General features: G+C 39.5%; 1 protein-coding gene across 1 annotated transcript in view; it reads left to right on the forward strand.

Moving 5' to 3' along the window:
• RNF207 (ring finger protein 207) overlaps positions 1–26,649 on the forward strand; it is a 1,144,530-nt gene that overhangs the window by 304,759 nt on the left and 813,122 nt on the right. The window contains exon 4 of the mRNA XM_044063578.1: positions 10,532–10,613. Coding sequence (XP_043919513.1) covers positions 10,532–10,613 — 82 coding nt within the window. The remainder of the gene's footprint in view (positions 1–10,531; positions 10,614–26,649) is intronic.

Raw genomic sequence — 26,649 nt, forward strand, 5'->3', positions numbered from 1 at the left:
TGGGTTAAGGTTAGTGCATAGATAGTTGTGTATGTAAGGTGTAGTGTAGGTTTATTAGTTTTTTGGTGTGCCTGTGTTGTGTGTGTGTTTTTCGGAACAGCAAATTATTTCCTTGGAAAAAAATTCTCTGTTCTGAGGTTTCGATGCTGTCATGTTTCAAACTTCCAAGTTTGAACATATGGTGTTCGAAATTTTGGAAGTTCGATTATATGACATAGACCCTATATATATATTTGTGTATATATATATATATATATATATATATATATATATATATATATATATATATATATATATGAGCCTCTTACATTTTGGTGAACGTGTATTTATGCAGGGTGGGTATTTAATATCAATGGAATGGATAGCCAAGTGGTCCACATGTTGATGGTGTGTTTTATTGGGACAGATGAATAGGATTGGAGGGGGTTAAAGTGTTTGTGCTTGTGTTAGTGAGTTAGGGTTAAGGCTGGAGTTAGGTGAGGGATAGGGTAAGCATGTATGTGTGTGAATATGTGCATTTTAGAGTTAGATAAGGGGATACATGTAGTGTTGCTAGTTTGTGTTTGTGTGTGTGCTTGTGTAGTGGAAGTGTTATGTTTAGGGAGACCCCCTGCCCACCTTAGTAATGGGTGTTAACTCTAACTAGAACTGTCCTTCCCCCCACCCTAACCCTACAATTTACCTTAATCAAAAACCTTCCAATAAACTGTGGCTAGTGTTATGGGGGAGTTTAGTGTTCAGATTAGGAAAGGAAATAATTTTCCTCTGTCAATCTATTTTTGGTGAATATTTAATCATTTGCATGAAATTATGCATGTTAGAATGTATTTTGTTGGTGTTCTTGGTCCGACATTAAATACAGTCGATTTTATATATATATATATATATATATATATATATATATATATATATATATATGTACACACACACACACACACACACATATATATATATATATATATATATATATATATAGATAGATAGATAGATAAAGTACTTGAACATTATAAATAGGGTTCAACTCATTCTTAAGCATCAGTGGAAGAAGTCAGTATTCAACTATTCAGGAGGTGTTTTCAAATCCTTTGGGGAAAATGTCATCCCACTAATTATCACATTAATAACAACGTACTAAGCATGCAATCAGTCGTGACTTGAGTACCCAGGTTGATAGCAACCTGATTTTTGACCACCACATTGCCTCCATTGTACAGAAGGCTTTCTATGTGGTCCACCTCATAAATAAGGATATTTCATACAGGAACAAGGAGGTCATAACATCCCTGTACTCCTCACTTATCAGACCTATTATCGAGTACAATGCCCCCTTCGGCATGTACCTTGCCAAGCACATAGGGCAGCAGTTGGAGAGACCACAGAGGTTCCTGACCGGGAAAATCCAGGGTTTCCAACACCTATCTCATACAGATAGGCTAAAAGCCCTGTCCCTCTACTCAGACTGCTCAGAGGTGACCTGTGTCTGGCATACAAGGCCATTTCAGACCCAGCATTTATGGAGTTGCTGCACATCCATAAGACAAACTCCACCCAAGCAACCCACATGCAAGGCCTTAACCTGGTCTGTGACATTAATAGAACTTGTTGGTGGGATAGATTTATGTCCCAAAGACTCCCCCATCTGTGGAATAGACTCCCTCGCCATGTCAAGCAGAGTACCTCTCTAGCCCACTTTAACAGGAACCTGGACGACTGGATGGGAAACAGAAAATATAACCGTGGGATCCCAGCTCTGTCCCTGCTGGACAGAGGAAACAGGTGCTGACTTTGAGGGAACATGGGCGAAATTCTTGGCTAGGCTTATAAGGGTCTCCGAGCCAATAGCCTAGTGTCATCCTATGAACCTATGAACCTATACAATCTTGAAAACCCTAAAGGCATACCCTGCAAAAGGTATGATGTCTAAGCAGTTATGTGTCTATGTTGAACTGGGTACCAGTTGTTTGTTGACTGTTTAATTGAACCTTATGAGTGCCGGATTACATCTGTTGATGGTGCAGTGTTATCGACCACAGAGAAATTACTTACATTGTCAATGGAGCTGTGCTTTAATGACTTATTTTTAAAATACAGAAGTGACATGAAATTACTGGACAGAGAGTTAGAGGGCAGACAATTAATGCATATAAAAGGACATTAATGACTGTATCAATCGCATAGATTTCACGTGAAAAAAAGGAGATTGTGCTTTGTATGCAAAGTGAGAATTGTAATAGGGGCAAATATAAATGTAAAAGGGATCCCTTGTGGCATTCTGTACTTAAAAATATGGACTCCACATCTGAACTGGCTTCTAATACTATACAGATGTGGAATCTCCTGATTTGCCACCTGTTAATGTGTCTACTGCTATGGTTTTTTGCCCCTTTGGAGTCCACTACAAAGGAAAAGTGAAAAGAAGCATAGAAATAAAATAAATAAGACTGAAACTGTTTCAGGAAATGTTGAACTAGATAGTAATTTGGTTATCAACTAGACTGCTGAAGTTTCATAGGTTCATAGGTGTGTACTAGGCTAATGGCCCTGGAGTCTTTACAAGCCTAGCCAATAGAAGTGCCCTGACATCATGCCACCCGACGTTAGTTCCCAGAGCCTCTATCAAGTAGAGCTACTGGAGTGATCCCCGGGGTGAACTTTCTATTTCCCATCCGCTCATCAAGATTTCTCTTGAAGAGGGTCATTAAGATGCTCTGCTTGACATGTATGGGAAGTGTATTCCAGAGCATGGGCAGTCTCTGGGTTATGAATCTGTCCTTCCAGCATGTTCTGTTGATTGTGGTAATGAGGTTGAGGTCTCTGGAGCGTGTGGTGTGGAGGGATTGGGATTTCTCTAGATGTAGCATTTCTACCAGAGCTGGGTCAGACATTGCTTTGTAAGTCAAGCAAAGATCGCCTCTTAGTAGACGATATGAGACAGAGAATAGCTGGAGTTTTTTGAGTCTGTCCATGTAGGACATGTGTTTAAGGCCTAGAATCCTCTTCATGAGGTACTTCTGTGGCCTTTCCAGCTGTTGCATGTGTCTAGTGAGGTACATGCCAAATGAGGCATTATACTCAATCACTGACCTAATGAGGGAAGAGTAGAGAGAAATGATGACCTCTTTCTTCCTGGATGCAAAACCCTTGGTAATGAGATGTGCCACATAGAAGGAGTTTTTGATCCTTTTCATAGGATGTTATTTTTTATTAAATAAAAGTTTGCTATCTTTGCAATTTCTAAACAATTTGTGATTTGAAATCCTTTACTTGACAACTGACTGAAAAATATTGTGAGTATATTTGCAGTTTGAAGAAATACAAGAACACTGAAAACTGTTAAAACCAAAGGAAGGATAACCGGAGACTGTAGCACCTCATTTTATTTATTTGCAGTTTGTTGGATTGGGCGCTAATAATGAGCAATATTGACAGAACAGGTTTTGATGATAGTTCCACTGACCATTTGTCATGTAATCCTATAATATATATATATATATATATATATATATATATATATATATATATTCACTTCATAACACTGAAAACTCAAAACACTGAAAATGAGAAAAATTCATAATATAGAAGACCAAAACACTGAAACTTCAAAACACTGAAAACTCAAAACACTGAAACTCAAAACACTGAAAACACATATCATACATATACTGAGTTTAAACAACATAAATCATAGCATTTTCCACCAAGTGTAAGCAGGGGGGAAAGCTCCCTTGCACCCCCCCAAACCCCCTGCTACTTAAATATATCAACTCCAAGATTGCACTTAGTGTAGTGAAGTGCAATCTTGGAGCTGATATATATAAGTAGCAGGGGGTGTGGGGGGCATTGGGACTTGCCCCCCTGTTTACACTTGGTGGAAAGTGCTATGATTTATGTTGTTTAAACTCAGTATATATATGATATGTGTTTTCAGTGTTTTTAGATTCAGTGTTTTGAGTTTTTAAGATTTTGAAGTTTCAGTGTTTTGGTTTCAGTGTTTTGAGCTTTCAGTGTTATGAAGTGAATATATATATATATATATATATATATATATATATATATATATAGGTTCATAGGTAGGTACTAGGCTATTGGCCCTAGGGCCTATATAAGCCTAGCCAAAAGGTACCCTGACTTTCGCCACCCAAGAAAAATATTTTCCTGTGCCACTGTCGAGCAGAGCCACAGAAGTGATCCCCGGGATGAATTTCCTATCTCCCATCCAATTATCAAAATTTTTCTTGAAGAATGCTAATGAGGAGCTTTGTTTGCAATAGATAGGTAGTTTGTTCTAGAGTATGGGAAGTCTCTGGGACAGGAATCTATACCTCCAGCATGTTCTGTTTATTGTGGTGACAAGGTTTAGGTCCTTAGAGCGTGTAGCTCAGAGGGATTCGGATTTCTTTAAGTGGGGCATGTCCAAAAGCTCTGGATTTGACATAGCTTTGTGTGTTAGGCAGAGATCGCCTCTGAGTAGGCAATATGCGATGGAGTAAAGTTGCAGATTTTATGAGACGGTCTGCGTAGGGCATCTGTTTGAGGCTGGTAATCCTCTTTGTGAGGTATTTCTGCATTTTTCCAGTTGTTGTAGATGTCTTGTGAGGTACATACCAAAAGGGGCATTGTACTCTATAATGGGTCTAATGAGTGATGAACAAAGGGGAACAATGACCTCTTTTTTCCTGGATGAGAAACTTTTTGTGATGAGGTTTGCCATGTAGAAGGATTTCCTGACTACTGTGGCGATGTGATTATCAAAGGAGGGACTACTGTCCACCTGTGTCCCAAGGTCTCTTATCACACTTTCGGTGTTAAGTAGACTACCACCTATGTGGTAGTTTATGGGTACAGAGTTTTTACCAAAAAGGATGACAATGCACTTTTTGGCAGTGAGCTTGAGGCCATGGCTTTGACACCAGGCATCTGTCCTTGGCCCTTTTGTAGGATGTCCACATCTTTTGGAGTTTTGATTATGGTTCCTAGTTTGCAGTCATCTGTGAAATTCATCAGCCAAAGACCTTCTGTGTTAGCCTGTACTTCAGAGAAGTAGATACCAAGCAGGAGAGGACCCTGGACTGAACCCTGTGGTACTCCACTTGTCACTGGTCTGAAGTTGGATTTGGAGTCTGCTACTTTCACAGTATGGGTTCTATCAGTGAGACAGTTGGCAACCCATCTTGTGACATAGGGATTTATATCTAGTTTAGTGAGTTTATCTATAATTCCAGAGCGGGGGATGGTGTCGAAAGCCTTGGCGAGATCTAGATAGGCTGTGTGAACCACCTTACCCTCATCTACGACTTTGGTGACTGCTTCAAAGAAGTCTATCAGGTTTAGGAGACATGATCTGCCTTTTACAAACCCAAACTGGGTGGGGTCCTGAGTTTGGAGGTTACCAGTGTCATTGTTTATAAGTTCCATGATGATACATTCCATAGCCTTGCAGACCAGGCTTGTCAGGCTAATGGGGCAGTAGTTTCCGGGGTCAATGGTGGGTCCCCCTTTGGGGAGTGGGATAACCTTCGCTGTGCACCATTTAGTGGGCACATAGCCTGAGGTGAGGCTATGACTGAACATGGCACTTAGGTGGAGTGCTAGTTCGTTCTGTAGTTCATGTAGAACGCAGGCTGGGATGTCATCAGGTCCCATGGATGCTGTGTTCTTGGTTTTGGAGAGTGTGTTTTTTACCTGTTCAGCTGTGATTACAGGAACTTTGCATTCTTCTGGTATAGAGATGGGTCCTTTAGGGGATGACAGGGGAGTAAAGTTAGCACTGAACCTATCTGCCAGGATGTTGGCAATATCAGTTGGTTCTGTATATTTAGTGCCATTGTGCTGTAACTCAGAGCAGATCTGAGTGTTGCCATTGAGATTCTTGACATAGCTATAGAATGCTTTGTGGTTGTCTTTAGAATCAGTGGCGATTTTGTTTTCATAACTAGCTTTGGAGGATTTTATGAGGGATCTCAGCTTCTTACTGAGGCTGACCAGGGAGTTCCTCCAATCATGGGATTTTGCTCTTTTCTTCTGTTTTAGAGTTTGTTTATGGCAGGGGACCACCAGATTGGCTTCCTTTTTTTGGAGGACAGCATCTTGGTTCTGTTAGGGATTGCACAATCTATGCATTTGTGTAAGTGCTTATAAAGTGCATTTGTGTAGGATGCAGCAGTCATACCTCTATTGTCCGTCAGCATGGGTGTCGTGAAGTTTGCCACTTCTGTCTTAAAAAGCATGAAGTTGGCTTTGGAGAAATTTTGTACGGTGGTTTCCCTAACGGGGGTGGGGGGGTGGGGGGGTGGGGGAGGGATATGGATGTCTTGGGTGATTAGCTTGTGGTCGGATCTGACCAACGAGGAATTGACCTCTGGTGTGGAGCACCAGTTGCCCATGTTGGTAATAACCAGGTCTAGGATATTGCTGCCCCTGATGGGGGTGTGGATAAGTTGATCCAAGGCATTGGAATTTATGAATTCCAGAAAATGCTGAGCACAAGAGTTGGTACATGAGTAGTTTTCCCAGTTAATGGTGGGGTAGTTGAAATCGCCCATTATTAGGGTGTTAGGTTGTACCCTAATATTTTCCTGTGTATCATGCATGGTGGGGGATCTGTAGCAAGCTACAATTTGGATTGCGGTCTTGCCCAGAGTTAGTTGCACTTGGATAATCTCAGATGCATTATGCTGAGCAACTAGCCTGGAGGTGTGGATATCCTTAATGAATATGGACACACCTCCGTCTTTAGTGTTTCGGTCCAGGTTAGGTGGCCGAAAGGTGTGGTATGAATTATAGCCTGGTAATGCAGGGGTACTCTCTGGAGCCTTGAGCCAGGTCTCTGTCACTGCACAGATGTCAATGTTCTCCATTTTAAGGAGTGCCTTGAGTGAGTGCATTTTGAGGTTTAGACTTCTAGCACTGAGTAGCAATACCCTCAGATTCTGCTTGCGTGTACCTGTTACGGTGGTGAATTTGTCATTTGAACCTTGCCTAAAAAGGCACTATAGGGGTGGCTAGAGCCTTAGCCAGTATCCGAAATTCCAGGGGTGACAGGTGCAGGCCATCTCTGGCAAAGCATTGTGGTTTGTCAATCATGTAATCCCAGGCAGACAGATACTGGATCCCCTTAGAATGACACCAGAAGCTTAGCCAATTGTTGAGGTCAATCATTTTGTCCTTGTACTGTGGTATCATTCTGAGTGATGGCAGGATGCTACTCAGGGCTAGGGTCATACCTGCCTGGGCTACAAGATCAGACAGCTCCTCCATGTCCCTTTTCATGTAGTCCAGGGAGGTACGTCTTAGGTCATTCACACCAACATGGACAATGACAGAGTCATATTTGTACTTGTTGTGGAGTGACCTGAGTGCATGCGTTACGTGGCGGATCCTGGCACCTGACAGGCAGCTGACAGTAACATTCTCCTTGTTTAGCCTGGTGAATGGAACATCAGTGTGCCTGACTATAGAATCACCTATGACTAGAGTGTTGGGTACGTTGGTATGCCTTATGGGCTGTGGTTGAGTGGCACACTGAGTTTGTGGGCTATGTGTCATTTGGGTTGTGTTGGGGGGTGGAGGTTGCTTGTGTTTCTACTTTGGAGGTCCCTGCTGCTTGGGCAGGTTTTTACTGAGAGCCTCCATGAATGTAGGTGTGTGTTTTGTGTTTCTATGTGTGTGTTTTGGTGGTGTAGGTTTTGAGGGACTATGTGATGAGTGTGGTGTGGTGCAAGTGTTTACCTTCTCCTGTTGACTGTCTAGTCCAGTCTTGGGTGAAGAGAGCTTTGCTTCCAGTTTGGCTATATAAGTGCATCTCTCACAGCTTGTAGTGTTGGGTGGTAGGCAGAGAGGGTTGTCTGTGTACATGAGGCAATTGCTGCATTGCCCCAAGATGTCCAGATTCATCAGGTCGACAGGAGAAAACACTAGGAGCTGACCCTTAGACATGCCTGGACAGGTGCTTATTTGTTAAGTACTAGAAACTGTTTCCCTCTAGACAAGTGATGAAAGTTGAGTGCTGTAGTAATGTGTAGCTTATTTAGTGCTTACAACGAGTTCTGAACAAGTGCTGAGCTCAAAGAAACAGACTTGAGTGCTGAAACTAAAAAACTGGCTAGTTCTAAGAAACAAAATTAAGCTAGAAGGCTTCCCTCCAACACGGAAAGGCTTGGGGGCTCAGAAGCCCACAAACTGTCCTGGACACAGCAAATCTGTATCCAGACTAGACTACCCACAGGAAAGGCAGGAGACAAGCTTAGAATTTTTTTTTTTTTAAGTGGAAAGAGAGAAAGGAGGAGCAGAAACTAAGTGGATTGGCCTTCTCAAATGTTCTCCTTGTATTAGGTAGAATGAGGCAATAACACTAGACTGGGAGGAGTGTCCCAGATCAAATTACTGCAGAAATGTTTCTCACAGCAGAAAAGCAGCAGTGAGCCTTTAAATGAAATTTTAAACAAAGGAGCCTCTAGAGAAAGCTTTTAACTGCAAACAAGTTATCAGAATCAAACAACCCAAACAGATGCGTAATAAAAGTGGACAATTTCCAGTTGATACCTCACACACAGTGAAACTAGCTAGAAAAGTATGCAGTAGACAAAGTGCTATAAATAACTCAAAAAATAAGCAAAAAAAAAAACAGGATACTTAATGTTATATATTATAGATCCGAGTTTGCTCGGTGTCCTTCCTTTGATTAGCTCAATGTGAAATGGCAGAAACACTCACAAACTTAACTTCTTAGGTAACAGAAAGTTGAAACCTGAGACAACTTTAAAAAAAGCTCAAAAGAACCAATGAGGTGCTTAGTCTAAGCTGTAGTCCAGGTGACCCCAGTCAGCCAATAACCATAAACAATCCCCTCTCACTGAAATGCCTTATGGCTTTGGCTAAAATATATATATATATATATATATATATATATATATATATATATATATATATATATATGTATATAAGTGTGTGTGTGTGTGTGTGTGTGTGTGGGGGTCATTGGCCATAGTCATTGCTGAAAAGGTTCTGAATCTGTTTAACTAATAAAAGCTAAAAAAATACTGTAGTATAAAAATAAGGCCTATTTACAGGACTTTATAATTTCTCTGCCTCCCCCTGCATGGTTCTCTTTTGACATTTTTCTGCAATTTATTGCTAAGTTACATCTATTCTTTTAATGATTGCACATTCTTACTTGCATCAAAAATATTACAGATTAATAAGGTAGAATTACTATAATTTTGTAAGAGTAGAACTGTGGTGGTGGTGCTGCGGTAGCGTTGTCGCCTCACAGTAAGACGTTGTCCTGTTCGATTCTCAGCTAAAGCGTCTTCTGTGTGGAGACATGCGTGAATGGGCGTACCTTCATTGAAGGTTGTGCATCAGAGCTGGCAACTCGGTACGTAAAAATCTACTGCCAATCATTAGTGGACCGGAGTTCCGCTGCGGCGACCCCTAACTGGTAAAAGCCGAAAGACACAACAACTATAATTTGCAAGAGTCATATTCTGTTATTAATATTGTCTGACAATACAAGCTAATACTAGAAGTAGGATCCTCACCAAGTAATACTTAGAAAACAAAGGCCTTCTGCTGAAATTTTATTTATAATCATTTGAAAAGGCAAGTAATGAATTTCACTCTGCAACCCCAAATGGAATAACTCATGTTGTTGCCTTGTAATAGAGAAGCATGAGTATTTATTCACGTCTGTTATACAAATTATACTTATGGGCATTTGGCAACGATAATATTTTAAAAGTCTGGGTAAAAATCATTGCTACATTGCTTTGCTGAGATATAGACTCTGCTTTATACTGAACCATTGAAAATCAGACATTGTAGCAGATGTAACTTTTTTATTACCGAATACTTTGACTAATATTGTTAACGTTGTTCCAGGAGATAGCCTCTGAAATTTCTATGGAATTTATTTGCTTCTACTGATAGACTGGAGAGAACAGGAGCATTTTTCTTTAGAGAAAAATGAGTAAATAAATAAACGAATAAATAAATGAACAAATAAATACTGTACATAACATTTCTGAAAACAATCTGCTTTTTTCAACTGTACATGGGAAGCAGTAAAGACAGTTTAGAAATTCAGGCAACTATTCTTAAACAGAATTTGTAGTACATTTTTGTAGCAAACTAATTGCAGGAAATTTGGAAAATATGGAATATGTATGAATATGTAGAGCCTTGAATGTAAAGACTGTATTATATGTGCAGTTGCTGCAGTAATAAGAGTAACTGCGAGATCAAAATAGCAAGTTTGAATAAAGTACATTACAGGAAATGAATGCTTTTTGAAAATTAAAGCAACAACAAAAAAGTCTTATAGAAAATTCCATTAGTTTTTTACATTCAAGTGATAGTCTGGGTAGTCTTTTTATTGACTGTCACAAAACTGTTAATTTTCCAAGAACCATCGAGAGGTAAGCATGTTAGATTGTGAATACTGAAAGGATGGCTGGATGAAGTAGAGAGGAATGCCTACTGATTTAAAAGTATTCATTACTTAAGGCCAACGTTTTTTTAATCTGTATTGCAGCTCTTCATGAGGAATCTTACATTATGTTCTCCACCGAAAAAAAATCCATGTTGTGTATCAACTGCTTTCGTGACATGCAAGTGTGAGTATGCATTTCTTAACTGTGTAGTGCTTTTTAAACATGAATAGTCAGTACAGACATGCAAAATATTCTTTAATTCTGAACTACTTTTGTATGTCTGCAATGTTTAATATATTCTTCTTTAGTTATGAACTGCTTATATATGCCTGCACTCAATCACCACAAGCTAGTCACTGAATAAACAAAGCGACTGTGTGTAGATCTAGGGATGTCATTATCCCCCTTTACTCACCCCTCATTAAGCCAATTATTGAGTATAATTCTCCCTTTGGCAACATATGGAATGTCCACAGAGATACCCTATTAAAAGGAAACAAGGCCTAAACAGTATGTCTTACATGGACTGACTCAATGCCCTGTCACTATACTCTGTATCGGGTCTTTATTAGAAGCCCGAAGATCCGTTTGAGCAAGGGGGAAAAGAGCGACACATATTGCGCGAACTATGGAAATGGCGAACGTCCATAACTGTGAAATCTGAAATGTCGATTTGTCATGGTTGGCTCATCTGCGTTATAGCTCCATAAGGTAAGTGTGCAATAGTTACGGACCTTAGGGTTAGGGTGCAGGTTAAGGTAAGTGCATAGAGAGTAATGTATGTAAGGTTTAGTGTAGGGTTAGAAGTAGGGTTTGGTTAGTGTATGTATATAGTTTATTTATTATGTTTGGGTAGGTAGTATGTGGTGGGCGATGGGGTTGGCCGACTATGGCGATTCGAGATTTTAAATTTCGCGGTTTAGGGGGGTTCGGCATATTTGCGGTTCAGGCTATATGTGTCACTGTTATGATATTCGCTCAAAAGGGTTTTCAGTTTTATAATATAGACCCCTCTGTATCTTATAGACTATTAATGTGACATATGCCTGGCAAAAAAGCCATCCTCCAACCTAATACTGATGGATTTACTGCACATCAGCAAGTCAAATGGCATCAGGAATACCTGGTCCAGGAATCAAAATCTCTTCTGCAGCATCGACAAAATGGCTTGAAGAGATAGGTATATCTCACAGAGGATACCAATGCTCTGGAACAAACTCCCCAGCCCATAAAACAAAGCTCACTCCTGTCCATATTCAAGTGCAACTTGGATCTATGGATGGAAAACAGACAATTTACTCCAGGACTACCATCTGTACTACTAATGGACAGAAACAACTCCAAAATGTTTTACCCTATGCATGTGTCTCCTCAAATTATCTATGGTATGATCCCAGTTATTTTCACTACGGGTAATATATTAACAACCATGAGATGGGTAAGGCCAGTCTAACTCCAGACAAGATAGGCTAATTCATGCAAGAAAAGGAAATTAGCTAGGCTTAAAATTCCCTGCAAGGGCATGTAGCCTAGTACTTAACTATGAACCTATGAATAATGAATATTAACTAATCTTATAAGATTAGTTTGATGTGGTCTTTACAGATGGTTAACATTTAAATAAGTCATTATGATCAAAAGGCATTTATGACAAAATAAATGAACATAAATTACTACACTTTGCATTAATGAATACACAGGCTAGACAATAAGACTACACATTCTGACATCACATGATGTGCAGTGTAGCACAGAAACAAAGTATTACCAACATTTCCATGTGCAATACAATGATACAATGGGTGCACACATACTGTGTGCATGAGCATGCAGGTCACATGCTTCACTAGAGTTATGCTGAGCTAAGCTGGGTACTGCATTGCAATTTGGATTTGGATGGGATTCAGACACAGGGGCCCAAACTGGCTCATTAGCATAGCTACTGTACTGCAGTGCTGTTATTAATGTGAAACAAAGCATGAGTGCCACTTTGCATGAGAATGCTTATAAGCAAAAATTTGTAGAATACTAGGGTTTATATAACAACTTCCTGGAAGCAGACATAAAAATATGGAACGTAGAGAGCTCAGCAGGTAATGAATACAGTATAATCAATACCTGTGGTGAGTGGTGGGAACAGTAAAACATATATCATAGCATATGTGTGAGTGGGAGCAGTGCACAATGGCATGCCACTATCATGTCTAGCTGCCCTTGTGTGTATAAGACACAAGGGGCACAGCGACTTTTGGTACACAGTGGTAAACATGGCAGTACATTGTAAGGAGGAGAGGTATAACAGGGTGTGTGCATACCAGTACATGGGGCAACTAGAAGCAGGAAGGGGTAGAAGGATCCCATAATCAGCGCAGCAGAGTCTAAAAATGTAGATTGTGGACAGCAGTATAGTGACCTGATAAACTGCTCCAAAATGGGTAGAAAGAAGCCACTTTTCCAGGTGGATGATTTCTACAAATTGCCTGACACACTCATTAACCCACAGATGTACAGTGCTTGCCATAGACCCTGCAAAGTGGTAATGGATGGAAAAGTTCACCAACCGAGAGAGAAAAGTTTTCTTGCAGATTCTTTTCATACACAGCATGTACATTGTGATTGTGAGCATATCTGGAAACAAAAAAAAAAGTATACAAAAAAAAGAAGAAAATGTCAGGTCTATAATTACTGGCATCTTTGTCAGTTTTTAAGTAATTTCATTGCAACCAGACTTTTGGAAAAAGACAATCTTAACAGACTGGTCCTGAGGTGTCTGAAGATATGGAAGAAAACTAATCAGAAGTGTGGTGGTCAAATGAACAAGTCACTTTGCATGGGAAGGTTAGGAATTCAGAAAACTTGTGCAAGGGTGAGAGTTAACAACACCCAGTCCATGTTATCTCCAGTCCTGTGGTCAAATAGGAAAATTATCTAAACAGTGAAAACTCTCATGAGAAACAGCTGCTGCAAATGATATGATGATCGTTATTTTGTAGTTTTGGAATGAATACTTATTTTCAGGGGCTCAGTCTCTCTTACATCTCAAAGCTGATAGGCAGAAGGTTGAAAAAGAAATTATGTTCTCCTGCTATACTGCCTGAAAAATAGTTGACTGTAAAGGAAATTCAGAAAAAGTCAGAACATAATAATTTCAAGACTATAAACCAGAGTTGCACAAAGTCCAGCCCCAGGGCCAAATCCAGCCCTCGACGCAACACCATCCAGCCCCCAGAGAGTAATCAAAATTTTAAAAAAAATGTGAAAAAAATGCTAAGCCTTACTCCAGTCACGCAAACATTCCAGCACGTGCTTCCTTACCTAATTGACTGCAGTTGCGCACACCTCTAATTTTAGCTGCGGAAGTAACTATACTTTGTTGCTTATAACTTGTAGTTTGTAAACAGTAGTAACTTTCTGCAAGAATTTGTAATAAGTCATGGCTGCAAGCCAGAATAAAGTTAAATGCAATGTTGATGTAGGAAACAGGAAAGTTCATGACTGCTGTCTTAAGTAAAAATGGCAGTCACCTGTACCTAGTGTTAACTCATAATGACTTACTATGTTTTGAAGTGGCCCGCAGATGCATTAAGAATTCGTGTAGTGGCCATCCCCACAAAAAGTTTGTGCACCACTGCTATAAACTATAAAAGACTTCAAGATTTACAGGATGAATGCAAAGTAAGAATACAAAGTGAAAGGAAGCCCAGAGATGGTCGATGAAGTTGCTGGCAAAGTATCTGAACAGAGATCCTGTATTGTTCATGGGGGTGGCAGAAAGCTGTTGAAGGATTATCACAAATATATGCACAAAATAAGAGTGAAATTTCAAAGCCAGAGGTCCAGGAGGAAGAACAACCAGATATGTTACAAACCAGTTGAATGAAACTAGAAACTAATAAAACTGTGGTGGTTAGAAGTGAGAATGTCAGGAGTGGGAGAGAGAGAGAGAGAGATAGAGATGATGATGACTGAAGTCCAAACAATGCTGTAGTGCAGCAAATAAGGCCTCAAAAGAAGACCAACTGCCTGAAATTTGGCATAGAGGGTTAAGGCTGTGAGATGTAGATTTCCCGTGGAACTGGGTTTGATACTCACAGCTCTCATTTGCCTACTGTGTGGCCTTAAGCAAGTCACTTAACCAGACAGTGCTTGGAACAACTGCAAATTTGGGCTAGGCTCCTCAGTGGTACCATTAACTTCAATCCTAGTAATTACCTATGAACCTATGAATCCATGCTTCTCGAGATATCAAGGAACTCTGAAGAATCCAGAGAGGGAAATGGCCTGTTCCAGACTTACCAAGGACTAAAAAATTGTATTTATCAAAATATATTGTAAATCTAGTAATATGAGTTGTTGTTGATAATGGGGGATCTAAATGCTCATTTTGGGATATACAGACAGACAGATCAAGATAAGAAGCACTTCCTCAATCCATATGGACAGGGCAACAGGAATGAAGAAGGAGACACCATTCTTGATTTCTATCTGGCAAATGGCTTGATGGTGACCAACAAATGGTGCAGCAAGAGAGACAGTCACAAGAACAAGAGTGGACAGCATATAATTCAGTCATGCTTCCTTCTACTAAGGAAAAGGGCATTGTGGTAGAATCAGAGTTAAGCACAAACTACTCCAGGTCACAACCAGCTGCAAGCAATGGTCAGAGAAGGCTCCAAAGTCAACAGAGACTAGGCTGAAGATCTGGAAGTTGACTGTAATGAAAGCAAAAGAGTCAAATAAATATTTAGGGCTCTAATACCTCAGGAAGATGAGGAAATAGGCTGAGTTGAAGAACAATGGCAATGTCTCATAACACCATATATGAAGATGATAGAACACATCTGTGATCAAGCCAGTATGGAAATAAGGTACATAAGGAAAATGGCTGTGGAATGCAGAAGTCCTGGAAGCCAACAAAAGAAAGAAGACCATGAAAAAATGGGAGATAGAAAAGGCAGACCAAATTAAGAAGGAATACTGGTTAGCTAACAATGAGTCTCAATAGCAAAAAACAAGGCATCAGAGGCACTCTTCCAGCTTCTGGAAAATAACTCAGCAGATTCACAAAGAAACTAGAAGATTGCAAGCCAAATGCAGAAAGATTAAGACAATAGGGGGTAGGTTTGGCATAATGGTTCAAATCTTCACCTCATAGATGTAGGATAAAGGGTTTGATTCTGAATTTGAGTTATTGTCTAGGCTTAAAATGGCCCATCAGGGCAGTTTGCTTTGTATTCACCAATGAACTTACCAGATATCTTTCAAAGAGATACCAGCAAGAATCTGCCTACCAGTCCACAAGGCAACAATAGAAAGTGGAAGGATTACTTCCAATAGCTTCTGAATGAAGAAAACCCCACAAAAGCTTATACAAATGAAGTCATCTGTTGGAAGGATGTTCCTTTTTTGTGGGATCTTGATTACATCACTGTGTGGGGGCACATAGTGGTTTTATTCATGTAGGGTTGCTGTGCTCAGAATGTCACTGTGTGACTCCATAGCATGTATACATTATACTACAAATTAGTGGGCAGTACACTGATTGAATGCTGATGTTGTAGCTGACATGCACAGCTTTCCTACATGATATTCTCCACAATTCATGCAGTTTTGAATTGTGTACAATGCTGCAGGTCTTAATTTGTACACCTACTTGTGTACCTAGACTGCTCCAGGTACAAAGTAATGTATGTAGATACTGTGGTGAGTTGGAACATGTTTATGAACTGCTAAGGGCTTTAGTACATAGTCTTTACCATGTAACAGCCCTATGCAATTTCAGACTATATTTATGAACCTCAGCCCTGGATATTAACCACTAAATAGACTTTAAAATCACATTTCCTTATTTATAAGAGTAGTGTAGCTACTTGATCCACTTGTTTTTTTTTTCAAGACCAGAATATCTACAAAGTCCAGTGGATTTTGATAAGCATTTCTTTTTTGCTTTTTGCTTTTGAATTAAGTATTGTTTTAATGTAGTTACTAATCTTCTCTGAACCCAATGGACAGGACTTCATCTGAGCAGGAGTCCTAGAAGCAGTTGGTGAAACGGGATTCACATCAGTAGGTGAGGTCAGTGTTGTGATTGAACATTTTCATAGTGGCAAGGTGCAGGATGAAATCTACTTAGAATTGTTCAAAGTACTGGGCATTGTTGGAGTATCATGGTTAACATACCTTTTCAATGTTATATGGAATTCTGGGACAGTACCTCTTATTTGGAAAACTGGAATAGTGGTTCAAATTTTCAAAAAGAGGGAGAGTGTGTGTGTTCACAGTTATACAGAGATCACATTTCTGGCCTCTCTCAGAAAACATATTCCAGAATGCAGAAAAGGAAAACTCATCCAATAGCTGAATCTCTGATTCAGAAAGAGCAATGCAGATTTTGTCGTAGTCCTGGAATGGTGGAGCAACTATATGTCCTTGCATAGATATTCAGTGGGTAATGGGAGTTCACTAGTACTGCTCGCTTGTATTTTTTACATGTAGAAGACATATGACCCTATATCTTGGCCTGCCATGTTGGAGCTGCTACAGTAGCATGGGGTCTTAGGACTGCTGCCATACACTGTTTGACCTCTATATTTCTCGAGTGAGATTTGGGTCCACATTCTCAGCATTAAAGCCGAATATATTTGGAAGGAGCGTAGGTCTCCATCAAGGGTGTCTTGTCTACCTTCATGCTTGTGAACTTCATGAAAATGTTACCAAGATGCAGTCAACATTTGGAGAGTATCCATTTTTGAGACACAAGATGTACATGTTTTTTGTTGTTGATGATGTTTTCCTATTAGCCTTAAGTGACTATAATCTCCAACATGCACTGGAGTGATCTGTTACTGAATATGAAGCTGTTGGGAGGAAAATCAACACCTCCAAATTAGAGGTCATTATTATCGCCTACAAAAGAGTATATTGCACTATCCATTAATAGAAAGGCAATTACACAAGATGAAAGAGTTTAAATCTTTTGCATGCTGATTATGAGTGAGGGTAGCAGAGACTGAATGACTGACTAGTGGACTGAGACACCAGCAGCAACAGCAGCACTGCAGGTGTTGTACTGGACTGTGGTGGTGAGATGAGACCTGAGTCCCAGATGAAGCTGACAATTTTCAGGGCAGTCTATGTCTCCCATCCCCACTTATGGTTACAATGAATTCACAGACACAAGCAGCAGTAATGAGGTTCCTTTACATGATAGCTGGGATCACTCTTTCTTTGATCGAATGAATGTCTTATCAACTGGGGGACCATGAAGTACAATGACTGCTCTTTTGTGTTGAAAGGAGTCAGGTTGAAGTGGTTTAAGCTCCTTGTGAGCAGGCACACCCTGCTGTGAGGTGGCCCTGTGGCATATCCAAGTGTTGGAGGATTATAGCATTTAGATTGCCTGACAATTCCTGAAGATCCCACATAATAAGCTGAAGACTGTCACTGAGGCTATAGTTACTTCTCACAGCTTCCTACTACCAAGATACACATTATGGCAAATGGTACAGACCTAGTGGATTATGAGCAGGTTGTCGATCATAACCTGCTTGTTGTCTATTCGAGACATGGATAGATGCCATGAAATTCAACTGAAGACCAAAGCTCAAGGTGAATTTCTTGGCATCCATGTCAAAAACACATAATGTAAGGTTATGATTGGTGACATGATCATAATTGTTTGTAGTGCATGGTGCTTTATCTGCTCCGTGTACTTCTACTTATAGGGGAAAAATCACTAAGTTTTTTCCTGGCTTTCAAAGCTGTAAAACACTTAGCGAGTGCTGCCAAGGCAAGTAGCATAATGCAGTCCATTATGTTCACAGTTACCTTATCATACCTGTATACCTCTCAACTGTCTAGATTTTTTCAGGATATCCACATTATTGCTTCATATTTTTGGTCTGTTCCTCATAAAATCTGAAGTTTTCAGACAAACCACTGAGGATTGAAGTCACTAAATAATGGCATACATTTGAATTTCAGAGTTTGTATCCTTTAGAAAATGGATGCTAACACATCTTGTTATTCTAGTAACTAATTTTGTTTGAGGAAGAAGGGGCATATTACAGGTACAGACAGTGCAGAAACACACTATGTTTTTCTTAGCTGCTGATTGTTTCCATCAGCACCTTCTAACATGATCCAGGTCCATTTACAATTTCTGGTAAAGCTGGTAATCCCAGTCAATAGATATTTGCCCTTCCATTACCTCCCATCATGCCTTGTTGGTTTAAAATCCTTTGACTAGCATCCCACACCATCTTTCCCTGTCCTACTGCTGGTGTTAGGATACGTTTCTTTTGAAGTGCAATCGCTGTCTGTAGGTTTTAATAGCAAGAAATTCATACTAACCACATGTAAAACATCATTTTGTACTGTATACTGTGTTATGATTCATGCAATCTCATTCTTTAGGTACAGAAGTAATTTGCTGTACAACTGCTAATTCATTTATTGTACAATATGTGCCTATAAAACAGCATTGCTACAAGTCACCTCACTTATAATCTAGACTATAATGTGTACCTACCAAAAGTGCTCCAGGAATGTTACTGAACTGAAATGTAGCTTAATGCAGCTGTGATGAATAGACTTATTTGTTTGCATAGGGTAGTAACTTGCCAGTGTGAATTGTACGTGGAGCATTGTATAACTCTTACAAAGAGCATGAGAATGCCATTACATATTTATCAGTGTTTTTTTAACTGCAGTAGATAGAATTGTGTTTCTCTATCATACCGCACTTCATATTGTGACTATATATTGCTTCCATTCTCCCTGTATTACTCTTATCTTGTTCTCTGACTCTCCTTACCTGACTACCTATGTCTAACACCCATTTCTTGCCACTTGTACTCAACTTCTACTCTACCTGTTGTGCACTATCTCGCTGTTTTCTTCTAACTGCTACATAATTACATATCTATTAACATACTCTTAGCTATGTAACCTTCCATCTCTCTCCTCTCAACATAGGTCACAAGTCCATCTTCTCTTCTTAACCCTGCAAGCTTCACCTACCATGCAAACTCAAGTCCCTCTGGATTTCCTGAAAGTCCTGATAAACTTGGGATCTGCTCATGTTCATCTTATTTTGTTCAACAAAATATGTGCCATTTGTAGTGGTTATATTTGTTGTTAAATCTGTTAGCTGTAGTCACCTGCTCCACATCACCGGACACTTTGGTGTCCCCCACCACCTCCACGTACTATCCGGTCTGGCATTAATCCTACCCAATCTGCACATTTTCCCATCTCTACCACTATTCTTTCTGTAGTCATTACCTTTAATGTTATCTCCCCGCACTTCCATCTCGCATGCCTCTCAGCCATTACACCTACTCTGCAGTAGTACACTAGTCCAATTATTCTGTATTTTTCACCTACTGACCTAACCCAAACTTTACTTTTTTCTCTCACAAAGTCTTCTAGGTCTAAATAACTTAGTGACTCATCTCCTGTCCCCCTACCTTATACCAGTATATTCCCAGCTTAGATCTTTCTGTCCTATAGCCTTACTATACACCACAAACTCTATATTCCTTTCAGTCTAATTTACAAATTGTATTTTTACCACACTAGGTTTTTCTTAGCTGTTGATTATTTCTAAGGGCACCTTTAATCATGATCCAGGCCCAACTCACTCCTTTTGATGATCCAGGTCCAACCTCCTCTTTTTGCCCTCACTATGCTATGGCTCATTCCACTCCCCTACCCTACCCTACCCCGATTCCCACCCAGCCTCTTTCAATTACCTAAGCTGTAGCCATACCTCCATTCACTAATCATTATTGACCAATAGACACATACACTCTAAGCTCCACCCTCACCACACCCATACCAGAGCCATTTCCATATAGGTCTAGACTTTCTCTTTACATACTATACACAGTTATACTCACAACTCCTCCAAATAGTCCATAACTTATTCTGTTTTACCTCTTTTTCCATTTCCTCATTCCACCTAATTATATATTTACCTTCTCTAGCCAAAATAAAGCTTAAGTATGGTTCACCTCCCACACCACTTTATCTTCTTAATGTCACTACTTGCCCTCCAATGTATACTACTACAAGCCACTTCACCTCAATGTACACTAGCACCAACACCTATAAAAATTTCACTTAAGCCTTATCTCTGGTCACCCAGGTATATAGTTTCTACAACCTCTATCCCTACTTAATTGATCATAACATAACTCACTTTACCAAATTCCACTACTTCCCTACACCTAACAAAATAAAATTAATGCCACATAAACCCTACAGGCAAGCAGACAATGCTAGCCTTATTCAACATATCAAATTCCAGCTCCTTAAACTTTTACACTGTGGAGATATTCACCCCAGCCCTGTACCTATACACTCACGCACCTCTTCACAAACTTCCTTCACCAAGGAAATGCTACTAATAACACTAAATGTATGTAGTTTATGGAACAAAATCACTAAATTTCATGCATGGCTAGCACTCCACTCCCCAGATATAGTAGTGGTCACTGAGACTTGGTAAAAGCCATATATTCAGGACCCTGAAATTTTCCCCCCAGGCCACTACATTTTAAGAAGTGATAGAACACTTAAGAAAAGAGGTGGGGTAGCACTAATCTATAATTCCAATTTGTCACTCACCCCTCTTTCAAAACCCATCCCTTCCTTTGGTAGCGCAGAAGTACTCATAGCATCCATGCATGTGAACAACTCTAAACAAATATGTATATGAATAATTTATATACCCCAGGACAAAATATACCAACTCTTGAAGACTTTCTCTCTTGGGCCTCCACTGATATCTCTAATGTAGCTATTATAATCAGCGATACTAACATTAATTGCCAAAATATGATTTCCACTCCCCCCAACAGATAATATATACCTTCATGGCTTCACACAACTAATCATCAGTCCTACCAGAATGCACAAAAATAATGAACCAGGGACAATAATAGACTGGATACTAGTTAACAACCAACTTAATTACTGCAATTCCAGTACTCTTACAAAGAGCCTAAGTAACCACTCTCCAACCTACACCTAAAGAAATCTGACCTGTACACCTATATACCACAACTACAGAATTTCTAAAAGCTAACTATATTTAACCAACATCTTTTCAACAGTATCCTAAAAGCCATAAAATGGACCCCTTAAAAACACTACCACTAGACAACGCTATAAGTCATTTCAATAAAACTTTCCTAGAGATTCTCAATAGTTTAGCTCCTCTCCAAATTAAAAGGACTAAAACAAATCTTTCTCTTTGGTTTACAAAAGCTACTAAACAATTACTACTAACTAGAGACCAAGCCTGGAATGTTTGGCAAAAAAACAAAAATGAACTCGACCATCTAAAATACAAGCAACTATGCAATCAAGCAAAAAAAACTAATGATAGCTGACAAGAAAAATTATTTTGCACAGCAACTAACCTGTCAAACCAACAATCCTAAAAAATTTTGGAAATCTATATCAACATTTCTTTCTCCTGGGACATCTCAAAACCCCTCACCAGCCCTAGATAAAACACCATCTTAAATAGCTGACTTGTTTACCTCTCACTTCATAGGTACCATACAAAAACTTATTAACCTTTCGTCCCCTAACATCAGCTCCAACACCACTGAGGACCTAACCCTGACAGAATCCGGAAATATTAACCAAATTTTTAACTCCTCCACCTCTTGCAGCTAACCCTACATAGCCACACACTGAACAACCACTTTTTCTCTTCAATCTGTTCCTACCTCACCCTCAACAACCACTTTCTCTTGTCAATCTGTTCCTACCTCACTCGTACAAAAGCTTCTTAGTAAACTAAAACCCTGATCCCTCTCTGCTGACAACTTCCCATCTGAATACCTAAACTAGCCTCAGATGCAATAGCATAGCCAGTCAGTATTTTGATCAATAGGTCCTACGTCCCCAAACTCTGGAAAAAATCTGTTATTACCCCATTGCACAAAGAAGGACAAAACAAAGAGCTATCTAACTATAGACTCATTTCTATCCTCTCCCTCCGATCTAAACGTCTAGAAAAAATATACACCTACAACTAATGAAATGTCTCTGAGCTAATAATCTCCTAACATCTACGCAATATGGTTTTCAGCCTGCACAAAGCACCATTACAGCACTACTTATCATTCACTGACACTGTTTACAAAGCTTTGGAAAAGGGCCAATTTACATCAGTAATCTTACTAGAACTATCAAAGGCCTTTGACACAGTGTCTCGTTCAAAACTGCTACAAGAACTCCCTAAAATAGGTTGCTTCCAAACTACCCAAAAATAGTTCTTCAGTTGCCTGACAGGCAACAGTGTATCAAATGGCAATCTAGCCTATCCACATACCAATTAAACAGCACTGGAGTTCCCCAAGCGTCCATTTTAGGACCCCTGCTCTTCAATATATTCATTAACAATCTTCACTCTACCTCCCTCCAAAGTACACTCATCCAATACACAGATGATTCCACTATTATTTCTACATCCAACAATCCACACCAACAACTATCACACAAAAAGCCTTTACCTCCATCAAAACATGGCTAAACAAAGCTCAACTACTGCTCAACTCAAACAAAACTAAGCTTCTGCTGTTCTCTCAAAAATTACTCCCATTTGAATTCAAGATATAGTCACAAAACAAAACTCAAATTGATATTGTAACTCATACAAAACTCCTAGGCATCACAATAGACACAAAACTTACCTTCAAACAACACATACTTAACTCAATCAAGAAAACACACATCAAACTTGGCAAACTTTATAGGCACAAACACTGAATGGATGCTTCCACCAAAACTACACTAGCCAATACCCTTCTACTCCTCTCCCCCATTTATGGAGCCTCTATTCTTACAAATCTTCACATAACCTTAAAGAACAAACTACAATAATGTTATCACAAAATTGCCAAATTCACAACTGGTCTACCAAACCATACCCACCAATGTTTAGCCCTCAAAAAACTAAATTGAATTCCCTCAATATCTAAACTTAGCACAACTCTCTCTAGCTCATAAAATAATATGTAAACTTGACAGCTGCCCAGCATTAAAAACGATCTTACAGCCCTATACTTCATCCAGAAATCTCCACTCCACTAACAAATTACTTCTACAAGTGCATAAACCTACCAAAAGAGCAGGACAATGCCTTCACTCTTATGCCATTGCTAAACTATGGAATACCCTACCATAAAAAAATTAGTGCCATCGAATACCTCAGGATCTTCAAACTTACACTTGAAGACATCTGCTTCAACTCCCAAAACTGTTCTTGCTGCCATGCAACAACCAGCTGACCTAGTATCTTTCTTATAATTATTAACTCCTACCTCTTTATCTTCCCCTACTTTCATAACACCCCCTTTCTTTCCTACATTTTTCTCTTCAAAAATGTCTCCCTTATATCTAGCATAGATTCTTTCACCCACCTCTTCCTTACCTCTCACCATAACTATTTCTATAATGCTTCCTCATCTAACTTCCTCACACTAATTCCTCTCTCTCACCTAACACCCTGCCTCTTCCACTACATCTATATTCATCTACTTCTCCCAATAATAAACTCCTTGCTAAACACCTACCCTATTACTTACATATCAAAAGCTCCATTGGCTGCATGCTAATTTTAACAAATCTGATTGGATTGAGCTTGATCTCTCCAAAGCACTCACAAATGTGACTTATCTCATATATGCAAACCAAGGAAGCCTTAATTATGATCATATGTAAGTTTGTACTACTAATATATGGCTACACCATATATGTTTTATTTTAATATCTTGTCATTGTTCCTACTTTAAAAAAAACGATGTACTTTATTATTGTACTTTATGATTGTATTTTGTTAATGTCTGGAGCTTTTCTCCACAGACCTCAGCTGAAGATGGGCCTCTGACTCAGTCAGACTTTCCCAAACACCAAATGTCAATAAATAAATAATAAATAAATAAATAAACATATTTTTTTGTTCTTCTGCTGTAATTTGCTGGATAGTACTGACAGATGTTATGGCCTGGCACTAGACGTGACCTTACCAACATTAGCAGTGTTGTTTAACAATTGTTAAGGTCAGATTGCGTACCACTCAGGATTTTTTTGAATATTGGAGTGTGACCTCTGTGCTCCATGTACCACACCATTACTTTGATGATGGCTCCTCTCATTTTTTATTTTCACCTTTTTAAATAAAAAAGTTTATTTTCTTTGAATATTGTTGAAATCAGTATAATTCATAAGACTTTTTATTTGTCATAGAATTTTCATATGGGTCAATGAGTTTTGAGTAGAAATCCTTGACTGTGGGTGACTTCAGCCTTTCAGTCAGTTACTAATCAGGGTTCTTAACACAGTGTTTTTTTTTTCTCATATAGATAGTTTGGGATTTGCTCATGTGGTTTACCTCTACAAACTATGAGAATGATCATGGTGTAGATCTGATATTCGTAAAGGAGGTCATTCTCAGTATACTATAAGTGGAACCATCTCTTGGTCTAAGCACAGTTTTATTATCTTCAGTCTATGGTCAATTAAAAAAAGGAACTTTGTCCTTATTTTGTCCACTTCTATAATTATAGAAGCATGGCATCGATAATTATTTGCTAGTGAATTCTTGGAATACTGATGATGTCAAAGGTTAAACATTGTTTTACCATTGGGTCTTATAGGATGCATTTATCAGTCTCACTGCTACACTGTATGGCAGTTTACTCCAAACAATAGAGCAAAGTGGTTTTGTGAAAATCTTGGCCTTTTTAAGAAAGAGAGAAACAGAGAGAAACTCAAGGAATACCAGAGAAGAGTTTGCCTGGTGGGAACTGTTTTATATATTAGTGGAACATCAGAGATTTCTCATAAGATTGCAGAATTACTTTCTAGGAAAACTACTGCAATGCTCAAAACATTTAGCCAGCTGGTTCACATGCTGGCTAGGCTGTGCAGCTTACCCTGCCCTAAAGTGAAATGTGCCCCTGCAGTACAACAGCATGCAAAGTTACAGTGATGGTGGTCATCTGTCACTGTGTCCCCTCACCTGTACCAGTGATGATGACTGTGTCCTCCCCACTTCCTAACCTGTGTAGATATAATGATGTCTAATGCAAAACATATCCAGTCCATGTGCTGTCCATGTGCTGTCCTGCATAGCCTGGGTGTGAGACTGCATATATCATTTTATTCTGTGTTGTCTGTGTTACGACTCATAGTTGTGGACCAGACTTCACCTCCTTGCCACTACTGCAGCACACTGTATCCACCTCTGCCTTAGCTGTGGTTCAGCTGCTACATGCTCTTTCCTGAATCTTCACTCTGCCCTTCTGCTGTTACAACTTGTGTGGCAAGACACTGCCATGATGTTCAACTGCTGATCCATTTATTTGCACAATACCATACACATGGCACAAGCCACAAGCATCTTGCTGCAGATGTCTGCACAATATTAATGTTGCCCTGATGGTGGTATTCAAGCATTGCAAGTGTCCCACTCCACTAATTTTGGGGATTCTGCATGTTGGTGTTATAGGCCATTTCCTGTGGTGTTTGAGGGTTCCATACTGAGGTCATCAACAAAAGTTCAAGAACATATCCATCATCACCTGCAACTCTAATTAATCAATATGCTATATGTGGCCTGCTCCCAATAGGCATGCTAGCATTGTATATAGACCTCTCTGTCTAGCATATTTGTGCACTTACGGACCAGGTAACCCAGTGGGAAGTCCCCTTACAAAACCCTTCAGTATAGATCAAACCTTTGCAGAATGTGTGAATCATATGAACTGCCTAGATAGCACATGGACATATTATAAATAGTTCACTGACATTGTGGACCACCACGGTGTGGCATTTCAAGGAGTGGCTGTATCTCAGGCTCTCTGGACAAGGGGAGGCCATGATGGTTACCTGGACCAATCTGTGGCTTAAATGACCTCAGGGAAAGGAGCTGTATCATAAAAGATCTGCATGGTGTTGACTCTGTCATCTGCTGCTCTCAGGGGCCAGACATACTGCTCTGCATGCAGCATAATTTCATGGAACTGGTATAGGATTCATGTGGGTCACTGGAACATACCTGCAGCTATGATGGTTAATACTATACATACCTTTGTGTCCATAGGAATATGTGTACTATGTATACCTCTCAAATCCAATTGGGAAGCAATGCAGTTTGAATAGGACCATACAATATCTCTGTCCAGATGGAAGCAGT

Source organism: Protopterus annectens, chromosome 2.part1, assembly GCF_019279795.1.
Source record: "Protopterus annectens isolate FY-2018-M chromosome 2.part1, PAN1.0, whole genome shotgun sequence".
In the NCBI taxonomy this organism is placed as follows: Eukaryota; Metazoa; Chordata; order Ceratodontiformes; family Protopteridae; genus Protopterus; species Protopterus annectens.